Genomic DNA, 25,949 nt, shown 5'->3' on the forward strand with positions numbered 1-25,949 from the left:
CATCCCTGGTTGATTGTTCTCCTTTTGTAACCTGAAAATAACCTCTCAAGTGGCTATGCGGTCTATGGCTATGTCGCCATACTACTTAAGAAACAAACATTCAAATGTGTATCAAAGGGTTTGTGACTAAGCATGTTTTATTATTTCTGTCTGGTGGTGTTTGCAGGGCTACACTTATGCTTATATAGAGTATTGGTGTCTTTAACCTAATAGACTACACTGCAGGCTACACTGGGTTGCTGTAGGCCTGCTGGAGATATGGGCTGCTAACTACATGCTTTGAACATGTTCAAAGATGTGGTTTAAATAGACAGCAGGTGGCACTGTTACTCTGACGTGGAGCGGCCGAATCACTGCAGAGGAATAACACCTCCTCTTGAGCACAGGCAGCATGTGGACATCACGCACATGCACACGCACGACACACACGCATGCAGTGATGGAGAGCAGCGAGGGGTGGTGTGTGGTTAGCGGGTCAAAGGACCTGCCGAGAGCATTTCACAGACACTTGACACACAAACGCACCTCTCAATCAGACTCACTGTCTGTTACTGAAATGAGGAGTGGTTGATCACGGACACATCTGCTGTCTGATTTCTGGCTGATTTGTGAGACCAACGTGTGGCAAGGTTGACTGTCTTAAAGCTATTGGTTCCCTGTCATGAGTGATTCTTTGGTGTGTTTGCATCCTTTCATCAGGAAAACCAGCAGAGGTTCCTTAACCAAACACCTCCCTTTTCAAGGCTTTAACACAGACCCACAGTGTGGTTTAGTCTGTATGGATTTTCTTTGGTTTTCAGATGGATTTACTAAACTCCTGGAGTGATTGTTTGAGGGCAAATCTCTTGAAGCTACTGGATCTTTGGTTTGAAGAGTCACAATTTGAGATGCAGATTAAAAAGACACATGGAGCGTTGAGAAGATCTGATTCATCTGCACAAGTCATCACCACTTTGAGTAGATGAATCAGATGAGTGGCCTGAAGCCACACACCCTGTAGCTCTGCAGGATTTAGAGTTAGAGCCCACTGCTTCAGTGATAAACATTCCCCCCCTCCATCATCCATGCATCTGTTGAACAATCCGTCCTGCCACCATCAGGCCTTAGAGAAAGTGGCTGCAGTGGAGGTACCGGGTTGGATTGGTGAGGCGTTGTTGTTTCCGTGAGGAGTTTGCCCGTGGCCGTGCACCCCGTGACTGTGCTCCTCTGTGTCCCAGCGGTCCGTACAGCGGCGGCGTGAGTTCATGAAGAAGTTGGAGACGGTGGAGAGCTCCAGGCCCAGCTGCTGGGAGATGGTGATCTGCATCTCCTTGGAGGGGCGGCGGTTCTCTCTGAAGATGGCTACCAAGGTGCGACGCTGCAGGTCGGTGAAGACCAGTCGCTGCTTCTTTGGCATCTGATTGCGGTCTCGTCCTCGGTCCTCCTCCTTACGTTTACATGCTGGAGAGAAAAAAGGAGAGGCATAGAGGAAAGGAAGGGAGAGGACAGAACATAAGATTGGAGTTTTATTGGAGATTTTCTAGGGTCCGGTAAATGTATTGAATACAAAACACAGGATTTTGTGGGAACTAACAAATGAGGTAACCTAATGATGACATAAAGGGAAATACCAAAGACTTTAAGACAAACAAATACAATTGTTAAAAGGGTTAGTCAGAGTGTGAAAGCAAAATGTTAAAAAAAAAAAAGACCAATGGAGATGCTTGTGTGCATGTATGAATGTTTTAGTGTTATCACAGGTGTGATATTATAGTGGAATGTGTGTAGCTCATTGTTAAAATGTGAATGTAAGCTATATCACGACTGTATGATACAGGTAGAAAATAACTAATATGAAGCTGAAACTAACAGATTATAAACTAACATTCACACTTAACATGTGACATGAGGGAATCCAGGCTACAAAAGAGGTAATGAAAAAGTGGAAAGGCAGAAAGAAAAGAAATGAGTCAGTGAGTTGACATCAGTGAGTGGAAGAGACCTGATTAAAACTTCTTTCTGATTTTCAGATTCTAAAACTCAAAACTGAGATGTCTGTAACACAGTAGCACTTTCCAAAGACGTTAGCCTGAGTTTAATCTTGCCTAAACCAGTACTTTGAAAGCAAAGTATCAGACCACCCTTGGGATCTTTTGATGGCCATTATACCATTGCTTTCTCAAGTTTCAACCTTTAAAATGTTGTATGACTTATATTAGGCCTATTGCTATTTCCCAAACGTTGTTAGATTGATTTCTCTGTTCCTTTATTAATGTATTTCATTGTGGTATATAAATCAACTTTAGAAGATCTGAAACTAACAATCAAACATTAGGCTAAAGGGTAATTTTCCCCACAAACACGTATGATTGTATTATAGCTGGTGGAAATCATACTTTTCAGCTGTTGAGGTGACTATCAATCCCAAGATGTTGAACTGTCCTTGAATGTAAGGTTATTTTTGGTAATAACAAAAAAAAACACAAGTGTTCATTGGGATAGATTCCTTATTTCAAGCAAGTTTGAAATAGGCTATCTACATGTTGATTTTCAAAGTGCAGTGAGATTAGCTGAAACCAGTGGCCATCTGGAGGATAGGAAATCAATCTAAAAATGTAGGCTTGGAAAATAGTCATCAGTAATGTAAAGTGGGTTGTCCAGTGTGTGGATGATGGGCTAGCCTATAGCTTAACATGCAAAAGCTTCAAAGGGGTCCTTTAAAGTTAATACAGAGGTTACATGTGGGAGGAGGAGGGAAAGTTTAATTGTTATTATTCCTAACAGTTATATATTGTTTTATTTCCCCTGTCTAAAGATACAGTTCTCTTTAGAAAAGGAGGTTGTGGTGGTTGAACAGTTTTCATTGTGGGTCCATTTGTCTTGTCGAAACTGGCTCAGGAGCGTGATCATGTGAAATGCTGACAAAGAAGCGGTCTGCCGTGCCTAGCTGCACCGTCAGTAGGCTCGGCTCTTGCTGTGGAGACTGGAAGGAGTCTGTTCTGTTCTGCTGCCCTAAAAAGCTGCAATGATCGATTTTCCGCGGTTTTCTCCCGAACACGTGGTCCAGTAATCAGGGCTCCCTTCCCCACCCGATCGATCCCCATCGATCCATGAGACCGAGGTGTGTGTGTGTGTGTGTGTGTGTGTGTGTGTCTGTGTAGGCTATGTGTGGCGTGAGCGTTTGTGCACTGCCTTCGCGTTGGGGGAGTATAGCTGGCGAGCGCGCTGTGTGACAGACAGATGAAGAAGAAATTGTTTATCTGTGGAAGAACAAAGGATATGTGGCGGTAAATAGTGGCAGTCATCCAGTCTGAGAGCTCTGGAGTAGGGCAAAGGATAATGTGTGGTTGATTATTTTCATTAAAAATATGTGGCCTGCTGGCTTGCATGGCAGAAAGAAACAAAGTGAGGGTGTAGCATATTTACCCCAAGTGTTTGTGCACGTGTGGGCCAGGAGGGGAGGAAAAGATGAGAGGAGAAAAGGTGGGAGAGAGGGAATAAGGCAGTGTGGAGGTGGTGTATGCAAATGATTGATGACTTTACAGCTGGTTTAGACAACAGCAGTAAACAGATTTGACTGGGGGGGGATCAATATGAATGTGCACATGTGTATGCATGCCTGTGTGTGAGCTTACATGTGTTTGAATTGCCATTGTTCATGCTTTGTTACTGCAAGCAAAGCATAATTGCAAGATATTTTTTCCTCAGCAGAATGTAGGGCATGTTTGTCCTGACATTAGAGCCTCCACAGATACATCGCTCCATGCCTTCTTCACCTGTTTTCCTCTTGTTGTTTTTCTCAATTGTTTTAATTTGCCCCCAGATTGATAGCCCCCATATTGATTGATCCGCACTTCAGAACCATTTCATGGAACGTTTATTCAATTGGTTCAGGCCCAGCCATGCCAGAATCTCCTCGCGGCTCTCTAAGTGCTGTCTCAAACCAAACTCAATACTCCCTAATGTAATGACTGAATGCTAGTGCTAATATAGTGATAATTTAATATGTAATGCCTGTTTTCGAACAACTTGTGCTACCGGCCATTTTACAATGCCAACACCACTCTGGTTCTCCTCCATCAACTCGAATGCAGCTCTGCAGCTCTGAGGCCTGCAGAGCAACGCAGCCGCCATCCAGACCGAAGTGAAACGAGAGAGAAGGGGCAGAGGACTGGGGAGGAACAAAGTGCCTGAGTGTACAGGGCCCTCATGTGAAGAGGACCCACAAAATTACTAGATGAAAAGAAGTGGAGGGGCCCAAAGACAATGCCTATGCAGGGACCAGAATTTTGCTATACGCCCCTGCCAAGTTAGCACAAGGCCTGGCCCTGGTCAATACATATTTCAGATAATCAATAGATACATTTCAAATGAGAGTCCTCTGGCTCCCTGAAAGCTCCCTTCCACAGCAATGAATAGGACCACAGGGAAGGTAAAGAGGGAGCTGCTCATTAAACCGACCTCTCTTGAGACGAGAACCAAACCATCACAGGCTATCTTTAGTTGCCTCATTATCAAATGGGCTTTTCTGAAGAGACATGCGGTGGCGCTGAGCAGTCTCAAGTGGCACTTGCTCATGTCTTCTCTTTCATATGTCCTGGTGTCAACGATGCCAAAGGTCTCAGTCAACTACCACTTTCGCTGATCCAAAGATTAACTCTAAATTGTGCTCGTACCTCCTTTAAGAGCTGCTCAGCTTGATTACTTAAGTGGCTGCTGTTTCTACTTTTCCTTTTGCTGTCTGTAAGACTGTGCACTTATACATGATGATGAGAAGGGAAGTAGGTGGATGGCGATTGACTTGTGTCTGTTATATTACTTTGCACGTGATAGCCTAGGTAGAAACCTACACTAAGAGTAAGCCGGCTGACAAAAACTCACTGGACTAGAAAACAATCTATCGTACTCATTCAGTTTCTTTAAAGATCGCCTTCCAGACATGTTTTAAGAAATTTAAAAATACTCTGTTTGGAATAATAATTTGTGTCACATAGGCTGTTATGATTATCTTAAAAGCCCCTCTCCTATCCAGAATCTTTGAATATGCACTTTTTCCCCCACTGGCTGGACACAAGTTGTCCTCTACTTCACTGGAAAGTCCATTCCAACTTTAGATGCACCTGAGGCTTCAGGTTTTATCATCACACTTGTATAAGTTGCACACTGGCCCCTGATTGGCTGAGTGGATTTTTGGCAGATGTAGAAGTAGAGTGTCAAACTGGCATCATTCTGCACAGTAAAGCTCAAACACCAAGTTACAAGAAGCAAAACATAATTTTTAAGACTTTAAATTCCTTCCCTAATCACTGACATTACTGTAACAAACACAATGGAGTGTGTGTGTTGCAGGCAGAATGATGCTGACTTTAGACAGACAACAATAGGAATCTGTTTGAAGACTCTCTGCCTGCTGTGTTTTGAAATGTTGAATGTGCAGGAAGGAAACATGAGATTCTCAGGGTATCCCAGTGCAAATAAACAGAGATGAAAAGCCAATGAGTGGATGTGAGTCACATTTCATCTATCCATATCCTGTGATGTGGTATAAAAAAAATAATAAACAAAACTCAAAAGGCAGAGAACAATATAAACAAAAATGAATTAATTTATAGTTTTATGAGTGAATTCTCAAAATCTTTAAACTTACTCATAATTTACATCTGTGTGTGTGTGTGTGTGTGTGTGTGTGTGTGTGTGTGTGTGTGTGTGTGTGTGTGTGTGTGCAGATGGGGCATGAAGGGGCAGACGGTGAACTAACCGCACCGTGCTGCTGCTAGTCGACGCCTGGACGGACGGATGAGATCGGGCTTTGTGTCCGGTGAGACGGGCCCTCTCCCGCCCTGGACGGACTACTGCGGGCGAGAAACAGTTTGGCGTCAATCAATCTCTGTCACACCTCTCAGATGTACGGTTATTGATTATATTGATCATATAATAGACCCAGGACTATTCATTGCTGGGAAGTAAAACGCCCGAATAGCAAATCACCATCAACCCCACCAACACACAGCAGCGGTGAAACCAAACCCAAGCCTTCCTCCTAAAAAAAAATAGGCTACTAATTGATTAGGATTTGATTTATTTTTTTATTTTTTATTTTTGGTTTATTTTTCATTATAAAGCCCTTGTTGTCCTGTTGAGACGAGTGATCGGCAGCTTTACATCCTATCAGATATTGGCTTAAAGTCTACAAACCGTGTGCGCTACTTTTAAATGACGTCTCCCCGTTTTTCTCCTAACCAAAGAGTGCACTTTATTTACCCCCAAAACAACCCAAATTAAAGTGGGTAATTTAACTCCTAATGTTTGAGAACCTAAACACGGTGTGAAAATAAAGAGAATAAAACGAGTTCTCGATGCAAACGAAACAAAAAAAAACAGCCACTGAGGGAAACGTTACGGCGACGAATGTTTACAGCGTGCAGAAAAATTGATGAACAGAAAGCCTAAAAAAAAAAGCTATTTTTTATATTGATGATGTAAATAGCCATGTAAAGGCATTTAAATTCGGCGTTTTTGGTTTTGGGGAAGGTGTTTTATTGAAGCCTCAAACAATGTCTCTATAAATGTTTTAATTGCCTGGAGGTGTAGGCCTATTTTTTTTAGTGTTTGCCCAAAATGTGCGGCCTGGACTGATGTGTTGTTTTTTTGTAAGGATTATAAATAGTGTGTGAAGTTGTAGACTGTGAACAGAAAACTTTTAAAAACGCTAAACAAAAACACGTAATTAAATATAATTCTATAGGTTTAAAAAAAATGATTGTGCTGAAGTTTAATTGAGATTTAACATTGTATAAACGAAGCCATGTGTCTCCTGTCGGCCATTATCAGATTTAATAGCCTAAGCCTATTTGACTAGAACTGATCTCGCTGAAACGAGGCTCTGCTAAAATATAAGCCTACCTGTAAGCAACCCACGGAGAAGTTGATGTTGAAAAGTTGTAATTTAACCCTGACCAGTCAGGTTTTATTTGCTCCTTTGACACCAATCTGCTGCTGACAGAAGGAGCTGTCCCTTCAGCACCAGGATGCCTTTTCCAAAAGGACATGAGGCCAAAGTGCAACCCAAGTAAGGCTGTGCTCCAAATTACATATTACAATTTACTGTAAGAGCTTGGATTAAGAAATAAACAACATTACTGACTGCCTGCCATTAATATTTATATTAAGACATTAAGGCAATTTAAACTCAATAGTAGGCAAAGTGGAGGAGAGTAGGAACCATATATTTCTACCACCTTACAGACATCCATTTTTAAATAAAATGCTGCATCCTGTTCACAGTCTTTTTTTCATGTAGTTTGATTAAGTTTGATAATGGGATATGATTGGTTCTAATGGAGGCTTAGTGGTGCCCTAAATATCTAATTTCATCAGTTGTATGTCATTTAAGTTCATTTAATTTTTTATTATTATTAAGTTATATAAAGCTTTTCTATACACTACTATATTGTACAGCTTTTGTTTTCCTATGTGAGGACACATTTACTCTCATTCATGCTGAGTCAAAATATTTCACACCAGTGTGCCAGTGGTGGCTATGCAAAATCAGCTCTGTCTGTTACAGAGAGAGATGAAATGAAATGAAATAAGGGTGGAAAGGCAAAGGATCTGTTTTGCTGATGCTGGTACAGAGCCAGAAGAGGAAGAAGGGGGGAGGAAGGAGGGAGGCAGGGAGGGGAGGAGAGAGAGTGAGAGAGCCGAAGAGAGCAGAAGAGAGGAAATCAATACCGATTCAGAGTGAGTCAGATAAGCCTGAACAATGTATAGTGCAGACACACTCTATAACCCAGTCACACACACACACACACACACGCCTGCATGCACGCACGCACACACAAACACACACACACAATGGATGAAATGTGCTTGCATACCTCCATAAAGACGCATTACAAACCCCATAAAGCATTGCAACCTTTAAAATCAAATGACATCACAACCTTGGATTGCTTTGAAGATTTGCTGACCTGAGCAGAAAGCACTCATTACTACGACTGGATAGGCAACTGGATGCTCTGATGCTCTTTGTCTACTGTAAGATGCTCTTAAGCGCTGATCTTTTTATGTTTGTGTTCACATTTCAGAGAGGCTTCCTTGTCAGTCTCTTAAATATGTTCTGATGTGAGATTTCAGCACTGGGAGTCTACATCCATGCTTGTCGGTGTCAGATCCCTGCTGTTGATATTTCACAGACATGTTTTGGTTTGTAAACAGTGTTCTTGAAAAGCACTTAACACACTCTCCTGCAGCGGTGTGTTTAGGCCATGAGACTGGTGTGTGGTCCTCAGCTGTTAACCACAGATTTTACTTTGCTTACCTAGAAGATGTTGTTACAAGCGCTAACACCACCGCACTCTGTGCCTCCCTCGTTCTTCCCCTCTCCCCTCCGTCTCCCTTATACTTATCAATTATTAAGGTCGGTATTGATCTTTTCACTACCCTGCCTCTATCTGGCTGTTCACACAAAGGCCCAAACCTGACAGCCCTCACTCAATCAATGGCATCTCCCAGCTCTTTTTCCACATGTCAGTTTTGCTTTTCTCACTTTTGCACGTAAGCCATGCCCACAGAATTTTTGTACATCCCAATTTGGTCCATTTGGATTCTTCAGAAAATGGGTGATACAGTACACTGGTATTAATCTTTCATGGCACAAACAGGGCATTAAAAGATGGGTCTGGTAAGGGAGCAGGGAGAGTGAAAAAATGGCTGTGCGCATTGTTTGACTTTATGAAACAGCTCACATTCATGCTCTCCTCATGCTCCAGTCAATGATTTTTTGTTTTGTTTTGTTCCGTGGCGCCAATCTCCTGAAGCCAAACAACCTGCCTGCCTGTTGCCAGGTTAACCAGTGAAAGATTAGTGATATTACTGCCATATGCTTCAGAGAGGGAGAGGGAGAGAGAGAAAAACAGAGAGGGAGAGCACCAGGGTGTGGGAGAGAAGGGGGTTGGGAAGGGGAAACGGCCTTATTGATCTCCTGTGTGCAAAGCCAGGCAAACACTGAAAGGAACGAGCTACACTATTAATGACATTCACAGTCTCATCTATCTATCTATCTATCTATCTATCTATCTATCTATCTATCTATCTATCTATCTATCTATCTATCTATCTATCTATCTATATATATATCTATCTATCTATCTATCTATCTATATATCTATCTATCTATCTATCAATGGACAGTGCCTATAAAAGTATTGAAGTAAACTGTGTTTTGACACATTAAAATCCCTCTGATTCATCGTTTTAAAACAATAAAACATAAGAACCTCAAAGTCAATACTTTTTATAGTCATGTATCAGTCTATTGGCAGGTAAAGACACTGCAGTAATTCTGCTAAATCTGATGTTATGGTCAATAAACTGTGATGGATTGCAACATCCATCAGGAGAGAAGGATATCAAAGGTGTAACTGTGGATGAATTGTACTGTAATACACTGACACCTGCACAGTTTTGGAAATCAATTCCTCTGAGTTATAGAGGCCATCAGTGGACTCTTACTATTTGACACTCAAGTGCCATTTTCAGGCAACGTAAGGCTACATTTTCTTTATGTGTGGCCCCTGTGCTTTTCAGTATCAATCAAAACTCTATTTTCTTTCTCTCCATGTTCTTGTCTGTATTGGTGCCTGTAAGGAATCCCCTTTCCAGCTGCAATCAATACTTCATCAGAACAGTTCATGCAGCTTAAGGTTGCCTTGAAATAGATCTGGGGATCATATGTAGGCCATGTTGGACGTAGACTTTCAATAGTATGCTATCATGCATGTTTTTAATGTTATTTTACACATGTTATTATAAGAATGATGTCCTGGGTGAGAGGCATAGTCTAATCAGAGTTTAAAGGTTCCCTAATCCTGTGAAATCAGGATGAAAATTCATGGTCACATCTTGCTCCTCTGACTCCATGACTCAGTGTGGAAGAAGCGTCCCAGCGATCACACCTGTCCATGTTCTAAATGTAGAGCTTTTACTACAGAGTATTAAATGCAAAGCCGGAGAGACCGTGCGGTTATTGCGTCTTTCAGCTCCGATACGAGTATTGATCCGTGTGCCACATTTAAAAGGGAGAGTGGGAACTGGCGTATTGATCAGGCAGCCTGGGGTCACCCCGCTTCTCCCGCGGAACTAGTTGGCCCAGTAGCCCCACCGCCGCTGTGTGTTTAAAGTGGGACTCGGAGAGAGGGAGTTAAAAAAAATTGTCGGGTGAGGGAAACTATTTTGAGGTTTATTGTGAATCAATTGCGATTTGCTGTGTCCCGATCAAAAATATAGACCTGCAAATTTAGCAGCCCGCATTAACCAAAATGTACACGCCCAAAGTAGTCATCAACAGTTTTCTTTTCTAGAGCTCTTAATTCACTATAATTAGGCTTGTTCTCTTTCTACAAACATATTTTTGTTTCAGGTTTTTAGGAAATAAAGAACTAGTTCACTTTAGGGGAAGTCTCTGAGCGCTGTGTTTCAGCCGGTTGAACTGTCCGTGGTGCTGAATCTTTAAGGCGTGCGCAAGTTAAATGTGTAATTGTGTCATTTAAAATAAAAATAACGGTGGAAGGTGACCGGGCTGTTACTTCACATTGATCAGTTTTAATGTGAAATAATAGGCTAGGTAATAATGGAAGGACAGTATCTTACCGGCCAGCCGGAGAGCAGACATTCGTTGAAACTCAGGCTCCTGCAGCCACTTCCACATCCTCCTGAAGGTCTCCCGGCCTGACTTGAGCTTACTCCAGGGTTTGGGGTTCCGTAGCAGGTCTGAGAGGGTTCCTTGCGACCGGCTCAAGATCCTCTGGGCGAATATGGCCTGCGGGATGGAGTATCGCTTTAACTCGGCTGTTATCCGCTGAGCCACTTCCTTTGTGTTGATTTCCTCCGCCTGGACGCCAGACCCTGCTACTCCCTGTCCGGCTCCGTGGCCGTGCCTCTCCCGGTCCCCCAGCATCACCGCGCCGTTCGCCTGTGAGTGGAGATGACTGTGCGGGTGGTGGTGCATGCCGTTGAGGTTGGAGATCATACCGTGGCCATGGCCCCCTAAACTCCTAGCCAGGTGCTCTTGGTCACTTCGGGACAGCATGGAGGCGTGGGACTCAAACCCTGACACAGGAGAGAGCATCTTGGCGTCGGCGGAGAGGTGCGCGCTTGGCCCGTAGGCTGAGAGCGTCTGCTGGGAGTTGTGCAAAGAGCCCAGCCCGCTGGACAGCGGGGAAAGCGAGCCGTGACCCATGCCGGACACGGACATCTCTTTGGGGTAGTGGCTGTACAGGTTGCCCATGGAGGCAAGCCCCCGGTGGTCATCCCGCATAAGAGTAAAGCTGCCGCTGACGTTCCCGGCAGAGAGTCTTTGATGGGCGGCAGCATGGTGATGTGAGTGCGGGTGGTGAAACTTATCCGAGACGGTGGATATCGGAGGTAGATGCTGCAGAGGGGTCAGGGTGGTGTACGAGTTGCTAAGGCTCATCCCGTTCTCGCACATGCTGATGGACGGGTGCAGGTGTCCGGACAGCGCTGACGGGTCTGTTCGGTAGTCCCCGCCGGAGCTCTCCAGGAGCGAGGCCATGCCGGAGACCATGGCTGACCGCGCGCCGGGAGCGTGCGAGACCAGATTCCGAGGAGTGGAGCTGGGGGACGGCGACGGCCGCACGTGCGGAGAGCTCATGAGGTCTCCCGCCTGGGAGTGCGAGGAGACGCTGTGAAGGTTCTCCATGGTGAGCTCCATAGCTGAAAGGATATATGTTCGCCTGTCCCACCCTCCCCACCCTCTCCCCTGTCTCTCCCTCTCGCTCCTGTCTCTCAGGCTCACTCAGGGACGCGCTCTCTCTCTAACCCTCTAGCCCTTCTGGAGCGATAAAATTACCAAACCGTTTGAATGCCAATCCATTGATTAAAGTTATCCGATCAATCCAGTGTGGTATAGATACGTTCTGATGTTCCGAGGAAGGTACAGAACTGAGCGTCTCCGCGGCGCCGTAGCGCTTTATGCCTTCATGTGGACGGGAGCTCTCCAAGGCTATATCTCATCTCCGGTCCAACAGCGCTTCCACTAAGAGCAGGCTGAGGGAGCGCGCCTCTGTGTATTTAAAACGTGGGGCGGGTACGAGCAGAGGTATAGTCTCCCTCACTGGGATGAAAACATAGCTGGTGAAAACACAATGTCTCACACTGAATATCTCAAAGTTTTAAATTATCCTAGACATAATTAGGTTTTGAGAAGATGTAAATATTTTATCTAATGCCTATGATGTTTGTATGCGGGTGCATGCGCGCGTGTATCTCGCCTGTACCTGTAGCCTATACATGACAGTCAGACAGGTGATGCCCGTACGTGGAATATGTGTAAAATACAATCAGTATCAGTTTCCGGATACAGGAGTTCCTTACAGATAAACTTTGTTTTCCCACGGACTGTATGCTTTTGCATTTATGCGCTTAGTGATAAACCTGATCGAAGTATTGATTGACAGAGATTAATGACGTGGCGCAGGCCGGTAAGGAGGGTTGGGTGGGGGTGAAGGAGGTCACAAAGTAAGTTAGGATCCCAACGCTGCAGACCAGTGAGAGACCAGCCTCTGGGTTGGTTTGTGCAAAGTTCACCAAGTCCAGAGATTAAGTTCAGTGTTTGATTTTATCTCCTTCGAGCTATAATAATATTGTGTAAATTAAATTTTTTCTATGACACACAAAAAATGTCATAGTCCAAAGGAAAGTAAGAGGATTCCTTAACAGCCCGGAGGAGATTCATAACCGGCCAATTTAACATTCATTAATATATTTATCAATATCACACATCTATTTGACTTAGGCAATTAGGCTGTTTGGTAACTTGCAGTTTTATTTTGAATCAACTAAAAATGTGGTAGTGCAATAACAAAAGTGTAAATAACTGTCAGTATATAACTGTATGAACAACATAAATAATAAAAATAATATGGTAACCGAAGCTATATTTATTTTATTTAATATTGTATTGTATATTAAACATTTATTTATATTAGGCTATATATGCAGACAGTTAGCTGTCTAATCACTCTGCTCAGTGAAATAAATGAAGAGTCGGACAGCTCGAGGAGCAGATCTACACTGGGCTCGGTAATTGATGCGTGCACCATCCGCATCTGCAACGAAGGCCGGTATGCAGATGTTGCTTTGTTTGTTTACCTGACTGTCCGTGTGTGTGTGTGAGTGTGTGTTTGTGTGTGTGTGTGTGTGTGTGTGTCCGTGTATGTGTGTGTGTGTGTGTGTGTAACTTAACCGTGAGCAGTTCATAAGGACATTTTAGATTTTAAACAGCTGCGTCAATTTGTCACATGTCTTTTTTTTATTTTATGGATTGTTATATTGTTCACCGTGATCCAGTTTGCTGCACAGGACAAATTAAGAAATTACCAATCAAAAAGCAAAGAAAGATATTTCCATTCTCATTCATTAAACACGCACAAATAATAACATCTTCCCAGAAAGAATTCTGCCTTTACTTCAACAGTGGCTGTGCCGAAGTAGGCTATTAAATAAAGCTAAATTGAGCTTTTTAAAAAAGGTTATTAGATGCTGACCTATGCTGCAAAAGGTTCTAAAAGGTCCTTTTTCGATTTAAAAACTTTAATGTAAATTATATTTTTCAAGTAGCCTATAAGGTAATATGTAGGCCTATTTCTTTTTAGGAATTACACTGACAGGAAACAGACACACACTCACCCACCTCTTTAAACCAATGTATTCTGCTCTTTGTGAGCTGCAGGCCCCCTGTCCTAAAGCCCAAAAGAAACCTAAAAAGATAAAGACTAGGCCGAAACATACAGCGATTAATGCACATTTTTCTAGTTTTATTTTCCAGATTTTAATCACAAATATACTTTTTAAGAGCCTCAGATTGAAAATATTTTTAACCAACCAGAGCCTATAAAATTAAACAGAAAACCCTAAGTGTTATTTCTGGATATCATAAAGCTCCATGGTTAAGCTGTTTCCCCTAAAGTTCAGAGATTGATCGCGGCGTTCGATATATTGATAATCGATCACTTCAATCTCACTCGGCGCTGTTTGCTAAACACAGAGGCATTTGTGAGATCTTTTCAGTGGTTAGGCTTTGACCTGTAGCACATGAATGACTGGCACCGGGAATATGTTGAAAAAAATAAATGTCAGCCTGGCTGTTTTATTATCTATTGAGCAAAAGGCCGTTAAAAACTTCTGCTTCCTCCTCCTTTCAATAAGGTTAATAATGACATCCGTGCTGGCCTATTCAGCTTCTTATATTGATGTGGCTCACAGGAACGGCGTTATTTCGTTGATGAGAAAGAAGACAAGCCTTTCTGCTTATTTATTTCATCGAAAAAAAACTTAGAAATTTCATATTCTATCTTTATTTATTTGTTTACTTAGATTTCAATTAATTTTCGCCAGAATTGCTATCCCTGTATCCACCATTATCCACCATTGTTTCCAAATGTTTGTGATTTGGTCAGTATTTCACGTAATTCACAGTCATCCTGTGAACATAATCCACTGTTCATGTAAGGTATAGCCCGATGAGTTGTGGCAAATCAAACACATACTGCTAAATTATATAATATATATTACTAAAACAGTAAACGACCAACTGGAACAGAGCAGAACAAATCTCATTCAAAAACATTCAAGATGTTTCCCCTCGGTCGTCAGAATGTGCTGAAGCGCATCAGTAAAGGGCACTGCAGATTATTTATGTGTAAACTCAGTAGCTGGCGTGGTGAAGTGAAGTGGTGGTTTAGTCTTATCTGCTTCTCTGCTGTCTATCTAACACAATTGACTGTATGTTTTACAAAAGAAAAATTGAAAAAAAATATTGATTACATTTTTTCTTCTTCTGTAAGATGACCAAGCCACAGCTAAACCGGATACTCGAATGCAGAAAAAACATATGTTTGCCAGACTGAAAAAAAGAAAGTTCTCATTTACAGTATTAGGACAAATTAAAACTTCGAACTACAACATTTTCTGCACATTGACTCAACAATGCTTTTCACACCAGTAAAAGTAATTAGAAAAATAATTAGGCTATTAAAAAACATACTTTTTAAATTTAAATTTAAGTTTTTTGTTACCTCAGTGATGTTTTTATAATGAGTTCTTTTTCATATGTAGGGCTGAACTGTACATCTGTGGTAGACAGCCCAGTGATGTCTGTCAAATTGCTTTTTTTATTAAAACATGTCCTAAATATTGGATATACTCAAAGTAAGATTATTTTCATATTTATGGGAAATAATGTTACGTTTAAATGCATTAAAGCGAAATTCAGCTTTTCTCATAGATTCACATAAGACAGTTTGTGTCTCATTAGAGATAATTCAACCTACTGAAAGTCTTTTACTGGAGGAAGTATATAATTTAAAAAAAAAGCAATTTAATTGAGTTGAGTTTTATTGAGTGTTTTGTAAAGATATTACAGATTTCTAAAGCAGCATTTGAGCGTTGTGCTGAACATTTACATTGCCGTAGTCTGTACATTTTCTCCACCCTGCTTCTATTGCAGTAGTTAAATGTATTGAGTTGTGGACGAGCACAGTGAGTGTCTACAAAGTGAGAAACTGCAGTCAGTATTTTATCAGCTTTTTCAAGAAGACAGAATACAACCCTCATTAAATCTAATAAGTCCGAAACGGAAATTAAACAATATCATAGATATTATTTATATTTAATATAAAAACAGCATCTGTACATCTCAACATATCCTGTGATGATGAAAGAATAAAAATGCACATAAGACATGAATGATAGTAATAGTGAAGACTGAAAAATGTGGGGGGGGATTGTCAATATTTACCAACACAGAAGCAATTTATTTTGTTGTATTATGGTGCAATTAACTACTGAAAAAAATCATATTGATTAAAACAAATCAACAACTTAATCTACTTGCTTGATTGGCACAATACTGAAATACCAAATTAGGATATTCTTGTCATTGAACCAAACTGACCGACTGCCATAGAGTATTTTTAAGTCAAGAAGTTAGGCACAGTTTGAGATCCAAAGCCCATGTTTCCTATTTTATTTCGAAGTTACCCCCCCGCCCCCCCCAACATTTCACCACATAGTCATGGTGACGTTTTCATTAATCATATCTCTTTATCAACAGAAAATGCACAGGAGTACAACTTCTCCAGCATCCGTATCCTCTCAGGCACCGGTTGCTAAGTAACAGAAGGAGAGATGTATTGAGACAGAATAGTCAATCAATTCTCCATGAGGTGTGTGTGTGTGTGTGTGTGTGTGTGTGTGTGTGTCACAGAGCCATGCTGTTTCTGCAGTTGAGTGTATGTCTGTAAGTAAAGGCTGGGAGAATATAATTTCCATTTTAGAATTGAATTAAAATATCTCAAATACCCCTTTATCTTACTCGATGAAATGGTAAGATATAGATATAGATTATAATATAAATGGTTCACAAGTTCCAGACTTGTCATTTCAACCACTTAATTTTGAGAGCAACATAATCTTTAGCCACTTTATATCCAAAGGTCATAAGTCACCTTGCTTCTCCTGCAGGGATTACCTGCTTTTCATCTCATCACTCGGTGCAGTTTGAGGCTTATAAGGGAAACGCTTATCTTCACCGTACAGAGGCAAAGCAACAGATTATTAATCAGCTGGACCACTGGAAGACCTTATGCTGCAGGTACCCAAAAGGGATGCATTGGACATCATTCACTTTGCCCCGGATCGAAATCAGCTCCAAAAAACAAAACAACAGTGACCTCTCCGGACTTTGTTGTTCTTGAACAGAAAGGGACGGAACAGTTTCACACTCTTAGTGCAAACATATTGGGATCCTGTTTCTGATGACTAATTCAATAGACAAAAAGGGTTATTTTTGAGTGTGTGTATGTGTGTGTCGAGTTTTGTTTCTCATCACAATCTATCGTTTAAGGATAGAGAGTATCGTATGTTGTGCAGATTTTAATAGTCTATGGGACAAATTTGAGGATATATAAAAATAAAATTGATTTGAGATGAACGAACTGTACCTTTACTTATCCTTAGTGAGTATGATTTACTCACACTGGTCTGCTTGAGCTCAGACTTTCTAACGTCTCCATGAAAATACGTAAGATTTGTTTTGTTCTGTATTGTTAAAAGAAAAGACTATAAACCCAAAATGTAGAAATGTACAGATTTGCTGTAAACCCTCGTCTCCATGTCTGTTCCCCTTCAGAAGGAGGCAGAGAAATGTGCTGGTTTCATACACTCCATTGATTTTGCCCTCAAACAAAGACAGACAGAGAGAGAGAGGTGGAGGCAGGGAGCACAGAGAGAGAAATGAGAGATAGATGAACGCACAGCCAACATTTAAGAATCTGTTTGGCAATTATTGGCAACTGCCATAAGGAGAAACAAGAATGAGTATTAAAGGTTGTGTGTGTGTGTGTGTGTGTGTGTGTGTGTGTGTGTGTGTGTGTGTGTGTGTGTGTGTGTGTGTGTGTGTGTGTGTGTTTATTTCGGAGGGGAAAGCACTCATCAAGCCGGCTTCAAGCTCTATATGCAGAAAAGGTGCCGCTTACTCTGCGAATGAGTGTGTCACAGAGCAACAGAGCAAGAGCTGGAAACAGAGAGCAACAGGGAAGAAGGGGAGGAGGAAAGAAAGAGGTAGACAGAGAGAGAGAAAGAGAGAGAGAGAGAGGGAGGGAGAGTTGGGCTGGTGTTAAGGTGATTAGTCTGGTGGGTTGGCGATAGAGAGAGTTGATCAATAACCTATCGATCTCCCATTGCAAGTGTCATGGGGGTAGTGGGAAAGAGAGGGAGGGTGAGAGAAAGGATAGGGAGGGAGTTGGTCCTGGCTTGACTTTTAAAAATCCTTTACTCTGCAGATGACAAATAACCCATTAGATTGCAGGAGAGCTGTAAAATCTGGATATCCTTCCTGCTGCACACACACACACACAGACATGCACACACACCTGTGCATTTTCTGATTGTTGCAAATATTTCTCACATCCAAAGAAGCATGGTACAGACGATTTTTCATCTAAGGCTGCATGCAAAAGAAAAATCATTTCTGTAAGTAGTGTGGAGGAACTATTGAGCTCAATGCAGTGAAGTTACTTAGCAGACCATTACTTCAAAGAATTCCTCCAGGCTGAAATATTCACTGAAGCAAGTCTCACTCGATACTCACCCCAAAGCCTTTTAAAATGCTCTGCAATAAGTCTATTCGAAACAGGTGACAAATTTGAATGCAAACAAAAGCAGGCAAGGAACAAAGCTCTCCACTTTCTTTTTTTTGGTGGATTCTTTTAGGCCGCGAAACGACAAATGTGTTGCATCCGATGGCTTGTGTGTGTCATCTGTGTTTCCTGTTTGGAGCAGTACATGATATAATAATGAGATGATGACAAACATGGCGATTAACCATAGAGTCCCTCAGGCCTCCTCACAGACAAGAACAGTGGTTATTAGAGTCTGAAAAATGAATACTGAAAACACGCACACACACACACACACACACACACAGTGAGTCAGTTAACAGAAATATGACTTTGTGTGCAGGTGTCTTTGTTATGTGTTGTCGCCGTGATAGAGGTAATGGTGTTACAAGGTTTGTGGCTCCCCGGTGTAATCTGGACCATGCAGGGTGGGGGTCAGAATTGAGGGGTGAGAGGTGAGGGGTCACCTGGTCCTTGAAAATACCACAGAGCCCAAAGAACGGACGTCAGGGCAATAGAGAGGAGGGTTTTAACAAGCCATCATTTTTATTGTCAGCTCACATATATACCGGAAATCTTTTACTACAGCAGGTGGCTCAAAGCAAAGTGGAGTCAGGGTCCGGTGCAGGTGCATCGAAAAAAAAAACATGACGCTTTTTCCTGCCATGCATCCCAGTTGCAATCCGCTTTCACCTTGCTCAGGCAGGAGATTTGAAGGCAGGGAATGATGGATTCTCCTCGCACTGGGGCTCGGCTCTCAAACAGCCATTATCATTACGGATCCTGCTGACTTCAGGGCTCATTTGGACAAATGGCGAGGGCTTTTGATATTTGAGGGAAGCCATGAATTAGGATGGTTAACGGGGAAAACACAGCCTCTTTGTTCAGTCCTCTCTTTCTCACCCACGCTCGGCTCTGCCATTCTTCCCCCCACTTCCATCTCCTCATTTTCCTCTCGTTCCTCCTCCTCCACCCGGCTCTCTCCTTCTTATGTCCTTGTCTCCTTTGTGCCACTACTCCCTCTCCATGCCTCCCTCTACCTGCACAAAGAGCCCCTCCCCCACCCCCAGTGTCTCTGCTGCCACACCGTCCCTCAAATTAATGTAGAGATATTGACAAGTGATGGGGGGCATTGATCATGAGGAGGGAGAGGAGAAGAGGGCTGGGATGGCCAAACAGATGGAGAGAGCGTTCCCTTTAGGCCACCCTATAGCAGCTTACTTAGCTAGCTATCTGTGGCTGCCCAGCAAATATCTGCCAGCTTCATAAAGTTGTCAGAATCCGACAAGTCCTCCATCAATTGATTTAATTCCTCTATGATTCAGAGGTAGAGGCAAGGTGGAGAAAATGGATGATATTTTCATCACTGCTTTATACTTTACACACACAAATGCCGTTTAACCAATAATTAGCATGCACACATACATCTCATACACCAGTGTCCACACTAAACTTATTATATGTAAACTGGAGAAGGTGCCGCTAACAATGTGCCAGTTGGTCAATACGGCAATTACATAGATGAGGGTATGGAAAGGGCAAATGATAGCCAATCAGTGAAGTGTTTTTGCTGTCTTCCAGCAAGAGCTGACCCCCTGACCCCGTTTGATGACCCTCGGGCCAAAGGTCACCTCTCCAAGGGTCAGAGGGCATTGCCATGTACTGGCCAGAGAGGCGTTGCTATGGTAATAGAAATGGCCGAAGAATGGCTAGGTGTGGCGTTGAGGAGGAGAGGGGTCACTGTGGACGCGCTGAGCAGTGGCGTGATGTTACTCAACCTGTTTTACCTGCATTCAGTGACAAAAAGTGCTTCATTAGTTTGATTACTTAGTAGATGCCAAAATTTTTTTAAAGTTGACACACACACACACTGAACACACAGCACAAACTGTCATACCGGTTTGAAAATATGCACCAGTCAAACGTTTGATTGTACCAGCTTGACACCAGGTTTTTGATTTGAGTGATTATTTCAGATTCAGATTATTTAATTTGAATTCACAAGATTCCCATTCGTGTTTAAAAAAGATCTTTCTGAAAACAAATGATTGACAATTAACTGTGCACTAATATTTAAATATAAAGGCCAATTAAATGTTTTCAGGAAAGAGTAAAGAACATAATGACAGACTAGATATCAAGGAACTGAACTAAAGATTGAAAAATTAATTTCTTAACATGATCAAAGGTGAGTTTTTTATGTTTTGTCTTGTTTTATTGTTTCATTGTTTTATCGCTTGTGTAAATAAAACAATTTTATCCAGTGATAGAAGGTGCTGCATATCTACTCCTGTACTGTACTTGGGGAAATTTATCTGACAGCTATAGTTATTACTTTACATATTTAAAATTATAAAGGTTGACAACCACTGGACTAAACTATTTAACTATATATAAAGTAGTTAAAAGTAGCTCCACTTCCACCAGCTACAACAGTTGTGTGCTGCTTACACATTGATGCATCAGTATCATTCAGAGGAGCCAGTTTTCTGCAGAATGAGTACTTTTACTGTTGATACTTTGTGGTTTTTTAGGTAGTATTTTGAATGCAGGACTTTTACTTGTGGCATGTTTTATAATGTGGTATAGATTTACCTCTACATTTCTGAACACTGCTTTTATCACAACCTTTGAGTATCTGGGCAGAACTTTACCTTTCTCAGCACATCACTGATCATTTAGTGCAATGTTGCACCATCTTGTGGTGGTTGTCCGACTACTTTACTTTTGGTGCTAATTGTATACCCCAAATAAAATTGTAATTATGAATTTATACTCTCTTTCTTTCTCCTCTGTGTTTAGGTTATGTCTTCAGCCTGCTTTAACTTTAAAATTAGGGGTGGATTGCCAACATTGGTGGAGACACATTAGTAGCTGTACACTCATTGATGAGCGCTGTTTCTCTATAAGTCACTCACACACACACACACACACACACACACACACACACACACACATTTCCATCACTTCACTGACTTACATTCACTCCCGGGAGATCCACACCCGATCCTTATCCATAATCAACACCTAACTCCAACCATCACACTAATCTTAACCATAAACCAAGTTTTAAGCGTAAAATGTTATGATTTACGTTGAAGAGGCTTGCTTTTTGTTCCACAGAGGGAGGTGAGTCCCCATAGTGTCTCCAAAATGCCACAATGTGAGTACACCGTCACACAAACTGCTCTGCACTCCACTGTTAGTTTGCCACTTAATTGTCACTGCTGTGTGGCTAGTGCCCTGGCTTATAGGCTATTTAACTGGATAATGTTATAAAACATAACGGTAGCCTCAGAGTCTTGTGTGAAGGTATTATTGGAGCAAAACAACTGAGCACCTGTGACAGTGGAATTTGCAGTTGTAGAAAATTGTCACAGTTGTATCAGTGAATTCGAAGTCAAGGAGAAAAATACTTTTTCTTTCTTTCCAACACAACAGTTACAGTTTCTCAAACTGGGCATTGCAGGTGCCCAAAAAGGTTACAATCCTATAACCTACAGCCTCCATGCTTGACTCAAATTGTAAACTAGTCCTCCAGAATTAACATTTCCCATTACTCAACACTATTAAAATAGTAAATTCATCAAATTCAGTGCCCCTAAGCTTAAGCAGCGACTTTTCTTCACATTTCACTGGGGAAATTTAGCGCATGGAAATTGTCATTTGTGAGCATTTGAGACACGTAACAGCAGATTCAAGCAGTTGTTATCATTGACTTGTGTTTGTGCTAGAAAAATATCCAGGAAAAAATTTTGTAACGGTGTGCAACTCTCATTGCATAAATCCACAAACTGATTTGAGGTGCAAATTTTTCCCATGCATATAAGATTTGTGCTAGAATTGAGAAGATGTAGGCCTAACTGTGTGGGAAAGAAACAATTCTACAGGTTTGCAACCCCTATTTCTCTCTGTGACTTCAAATTTACTGATACACAAGTGTGACTATTTTCTACAACACAGGATTACAGATTCCACTGTCACAGCAGGTGCTCAGTTGTTCCAATAATATCTTCATAGGGTCACAGGAGTCACGACCCTGGGCGTCTTGCTGCAGGCCTGCACCAGTTGAAACCTGTCAAATGAGCTGGGTTTTATTACTCCATTAGCTCAGGTTTTCTTCTCTGCCACTTCACATCAGCTGATCTTAAGGAAGATCTATTTTATGGTGTAGCGAGTGCACCTATCTGTGAAACCTTATTAGGACAACCTACCGACCAGTCAAACAGGGCTCGTGATCTGATGTCCTCGGTGTGTCCTGACGACAGTGTAACTCCTCTGGTTATAAGAAGAGTGCTTTTTTCGGTGCTTTTTTCGGTCATGTCGGATGGAAGAGTGTGAGACTTCGATGAAATAGTGCGACTACGGCCTCTTTCAAATTCTAATGATTCGCTCTGCGCATTTTAAGTGTAATGCCGTGTGGGTAGGCTACATGGGATTGATTCGGTCTTACTGATTGTCTCTGCTGTTAATTATAGTGGGATCTGGTGTGTGACAATTCATTCAATTCAAATTGAACTTAACTTCTAAATGCAATTTTATCTTATTTGAGAATAAAACACTTTATTTTACAGTCTCGGTTTTGGCATTGGTTACGCCTTGTTGACGCTCTTTGCCTACTTCATACAAGGCTGGAGGATGCTGCTGGTTGCTACCGCCATTCCTGATTTTCTATTTGTTCCAACATGGTGGTAAGTCATCGGCTGATGCTATGTTATTGATCAGTGCTCTGTCCCATGCCAAATGTTAGTGTCTCCTCTATTTAAATTCACATTCTTCTGTTTTCAATTGTGCTGTGTCTTATGACATATAACTGAGTGGGCAAGGTGAAAGGAGTGTATCTGGTTTGTAACTTTATTTTATTGTTTTAGGAAACAATCAAGTTGATTGTGATTTATAAAGGGAAATCGGTGTAGGACGTGCATGCATACTGTTTTATAACAGTGATTCCTCTAGGATTTTTTTCAGCAGCAGGGGCAGGAAAAACTCGACTATAACTACAGATATGCAAGTTGACTGCAATTAATTGCAAATAAAATTGATAAAAAGCCAAAGGATTGCACCTCTGTGTCTGCACCATGACTAGACTGAGCTGGTCCCAGTTCTTGTTGCTGATGAGTGTCTGTCTTTCTGCAATCAAACTGCTTTAATAGTAAACCTGACTGTCTCCTCCCTGTCTGAGATTTTACAGTTCAGCTCCAAACTGATTTCAACCTTAACACAGTGTGCATATTATGTATTCTTTGGAACCTTTACGGCTTTTGATTTGTGATTGTATGACATGATTATAGCCCATGCATTACCAAAATCAGATACATCTATGTGAAGCTTTTCTGACCAACTTTCACTGGTGTGTGCAATGTCTATGTTATAAAATTTTTTCACATGCTCCATGTAATTCTGTGTCTTGCTTTGTGTTCAGGGTGATCAGAATCTCCACGTTGGCTTTTACATAAAGTTCGGGTGAAGGAGGCTGAGCATGTCATACGCTGCCAAAATGAACAGAGTCACCATCTCTGACGTTATATTCAGGGCAGGGGAGTGCTTGGAGTTAATGGTAATTATTCAATTTTTACTCCTCATGCTGTGGTAGCTATTGTACTCCAGTGTAAAACATGGTCTAAACTGTAACCAGGTGGTACTTTTGTAAAACAGACAAACTACTCGTTTCAAATCATCTAGTCACTTGTGCACATCATAGAAGCAATTTCTCGTTCTTTTGAACAAATTGCAAGAACTCTGACACATTCATGCAAATGAGTATGCACAATTGTGTGCTGTTTCCTACATTATCAATTGCTTATGTCATGTTGATCACAATATTACTACTTACTATACTTACTATAATATTATACTTACTATACTACTCTGTTGAATAGCCAAAACATATAGACAGAAGTTCATTGCATAAGTCACTACATGACACAAGGACTGGTCATTCTGATGGCACTGACATGTTCGCTGACATAAATATTTACTTTTACAGTTTTTTATCAATTGATTTAGCCCATTTACTGACACAAACTTACAATTGTCAAAACTCAAAAGAAAGTAAAATCCTCACACTAAATGGTACCACTCTATGCGGTCTGCAATATGTGATTACTCAATCAAAAGAACATACTCATGTTTCAAATGTAAAATAGATCCATTAATGAATAAATCATTGTAATCAAAACAAAAGGTTCCTTTATCATTGCTTAGACCAAGACTGTCAAAATGCAAAGACATCTTGTCAAATGATAACACACTCTGAAATTGTGGTAGTCTAATTGCTAACATTGTATTTTTAGGCAGCTGAATAGTATTGATGTCAGCTGTAAGGGCAGAAAATTGTTTTCTCCTTACACTTATCATCTTTTATGCAAGTACTTATAAGAGTGTTATTTTTCTCCTGTTATTATGTCTTATATATTGTTTTAAATATTTAACCTGTTCCATCTTTATTATTGTTCTTGTTATTCCAGTCTGTCCACATGTGTGGGGTTTAGGTCAGGAATGTAGGGTTGTTGATTGTTTTCCTCACTAACTGTTCTTCTCCTTTTGTTCCCCAAAACATAGATGCTCAGACTGTGTAAATGATCATCCAGTTGTTTGCTCTTGGCCAGACGTTAGTGACCGTCTTAGGAGACAGAACCTCTGGTCTAGCTGATTCTGTTGTAGTACTTCTCTGTTTATTCTCTTTTGTTAAATAAATTCAGTTCGTTGTAACTCAATTATTTGCTCAACCTCTCACCAGGAATACAATTTCCACAACATCAGCCATGGCACACACTATACATTAAACAAAAAAATGTTGACGACACCGTGGACTGGCCCAGATTAGGCTGCACTCTCCGACCAGCATCTGTCATACTTAAGCCATGGTTGATTACATGGTCTATGAATGTTGCTTGTATCGCATTTGAGATTTCTCTGTATCTATGCATTTCTCTGGCTCTTCCCCGTCCTCTGTGCCCCCTCTCTCGTCCTCTCTCCCTCACCATACCACCCGACACTCTAATGCCCCTTCCTCTTGCCCCTGTCTGTCTCCTGCATGCTCCATATTCCACAGCTGTAACATTCAGTCTTACCCTTGCAGTATAAATTTGTTTTCTGAACTGATTGGTTATGAGTTTCCCCTGTTAGCTAAATTGGACAGCAGTTGCATTTGGTTGCTCTAAATTGTGGGAAAATTGAATTGTTCCCCATCTAAGTCTATCCATCTGACAACTTTTAAGTTGGTCGCTCTATTTAGCATGTAGGGATTTATACAATGAACATGTGTATAACTGCGTTTGAGAGTGATATGATTCAAAAAGCAAACGAATACAAAGTATTTTGATCTGCAAAGCTTACTCTGTCATTTTGTGCCAAGGTAATTATAAATGACTATAGTAATGTGAACAACTGACCTAATGTTCATATAAATAGTCATATAGTTCAACAATTCTGCCAAAGCAATTGAGAAAAACTGTAAGAGATAGACTAAGTTTTTGAGCAAGCAAGGGCTTTTGCAGGTAATCTGTTTCAAGAAATGCACTTACTGTTTTGCAAATGTTAAGGCTGATTCAAGAAATGTAATAAAGCGACTGAGATTTTAAATCTGGCCTTACCATGCCTTTTTGTTCTGTTTTGTTTATATTTGTATTTTACATGACTATGCATTAATAGGCCCTTTTCGCAGCAGACATTTTGACTTGTCTTGGTAATAAAAGTTCACATATTACTAATAACATTTATGACAGTAAGAGTACAGTTTCCCAGTAAGTCATGACAGTGTGACAGTGAGGC

At 41.3% G+C, this 25,949-nt stretch overlaps 1 protein-coding gene across 1 annotated transcript; it reads right to left on the bottom strand.

Moving 5' to 3' along the window:
* Nucleotides 1-1,061: 1,061 nt before the first annotated feature.
* On the bottom strand, nucleotides 1,062-11,710 carry onecut3b (one cut homeobox 3b). Its single transcript, XM_038719312.1, has 2 exons — nucleotides 10,630-11,710; nucleotides 1,062-1,440 (listed from the first exon to the last, which is right to left on the bottom strand). Exons 1-2 carry the CDS (start codon nucleotides 11,708-11,710, stop codon nucleotides 1,097-1,099), a joined length of 1,425 nt encoding a protein of 474 aa, XP_038575240.1. The 3' UTR covers nucleotides 1,062-1,096.
* Between the last annotated feature and the right edge of the window lie 14,239 nt (nucleotides 11,711-25,949).

The sequence above is a fragment of the Micropterus salmoides genome, unplaced genomic scaffold (genome assembly GCF_014851395.1).
Source record: "Micropterus salmoides isolate LMB-PRFRI ecotype aquatic unplaced genomic scaffold, ASM1485139v1 Ms_hic_scaffold_14, whole genome shotgun sequence".
NCBI lineage: Eukaryota > Metazoa > Chordata > Actinopteri > Centrarchiformes > Centrarchidae > Micropterus > Micropterus salmoides.

Excerpts from the sequence above, each read along its gene's own strand:
- onecut3b (XM_038719312.1), bottom strand. The coding sequence starts at position 11,710 with ATGGAGCTCACCATGGAGAACCTTCACAGCGTCTCCTCGCACTCCCAG. Across the intron at positions 1,441-10,629 it reads GTCTGCTCTCCGGCTGGCCG|CATGTAAACGTAAGGAGGAG; the intron begins GTAAGATACTGT and ends TTTTCTCTCCAG.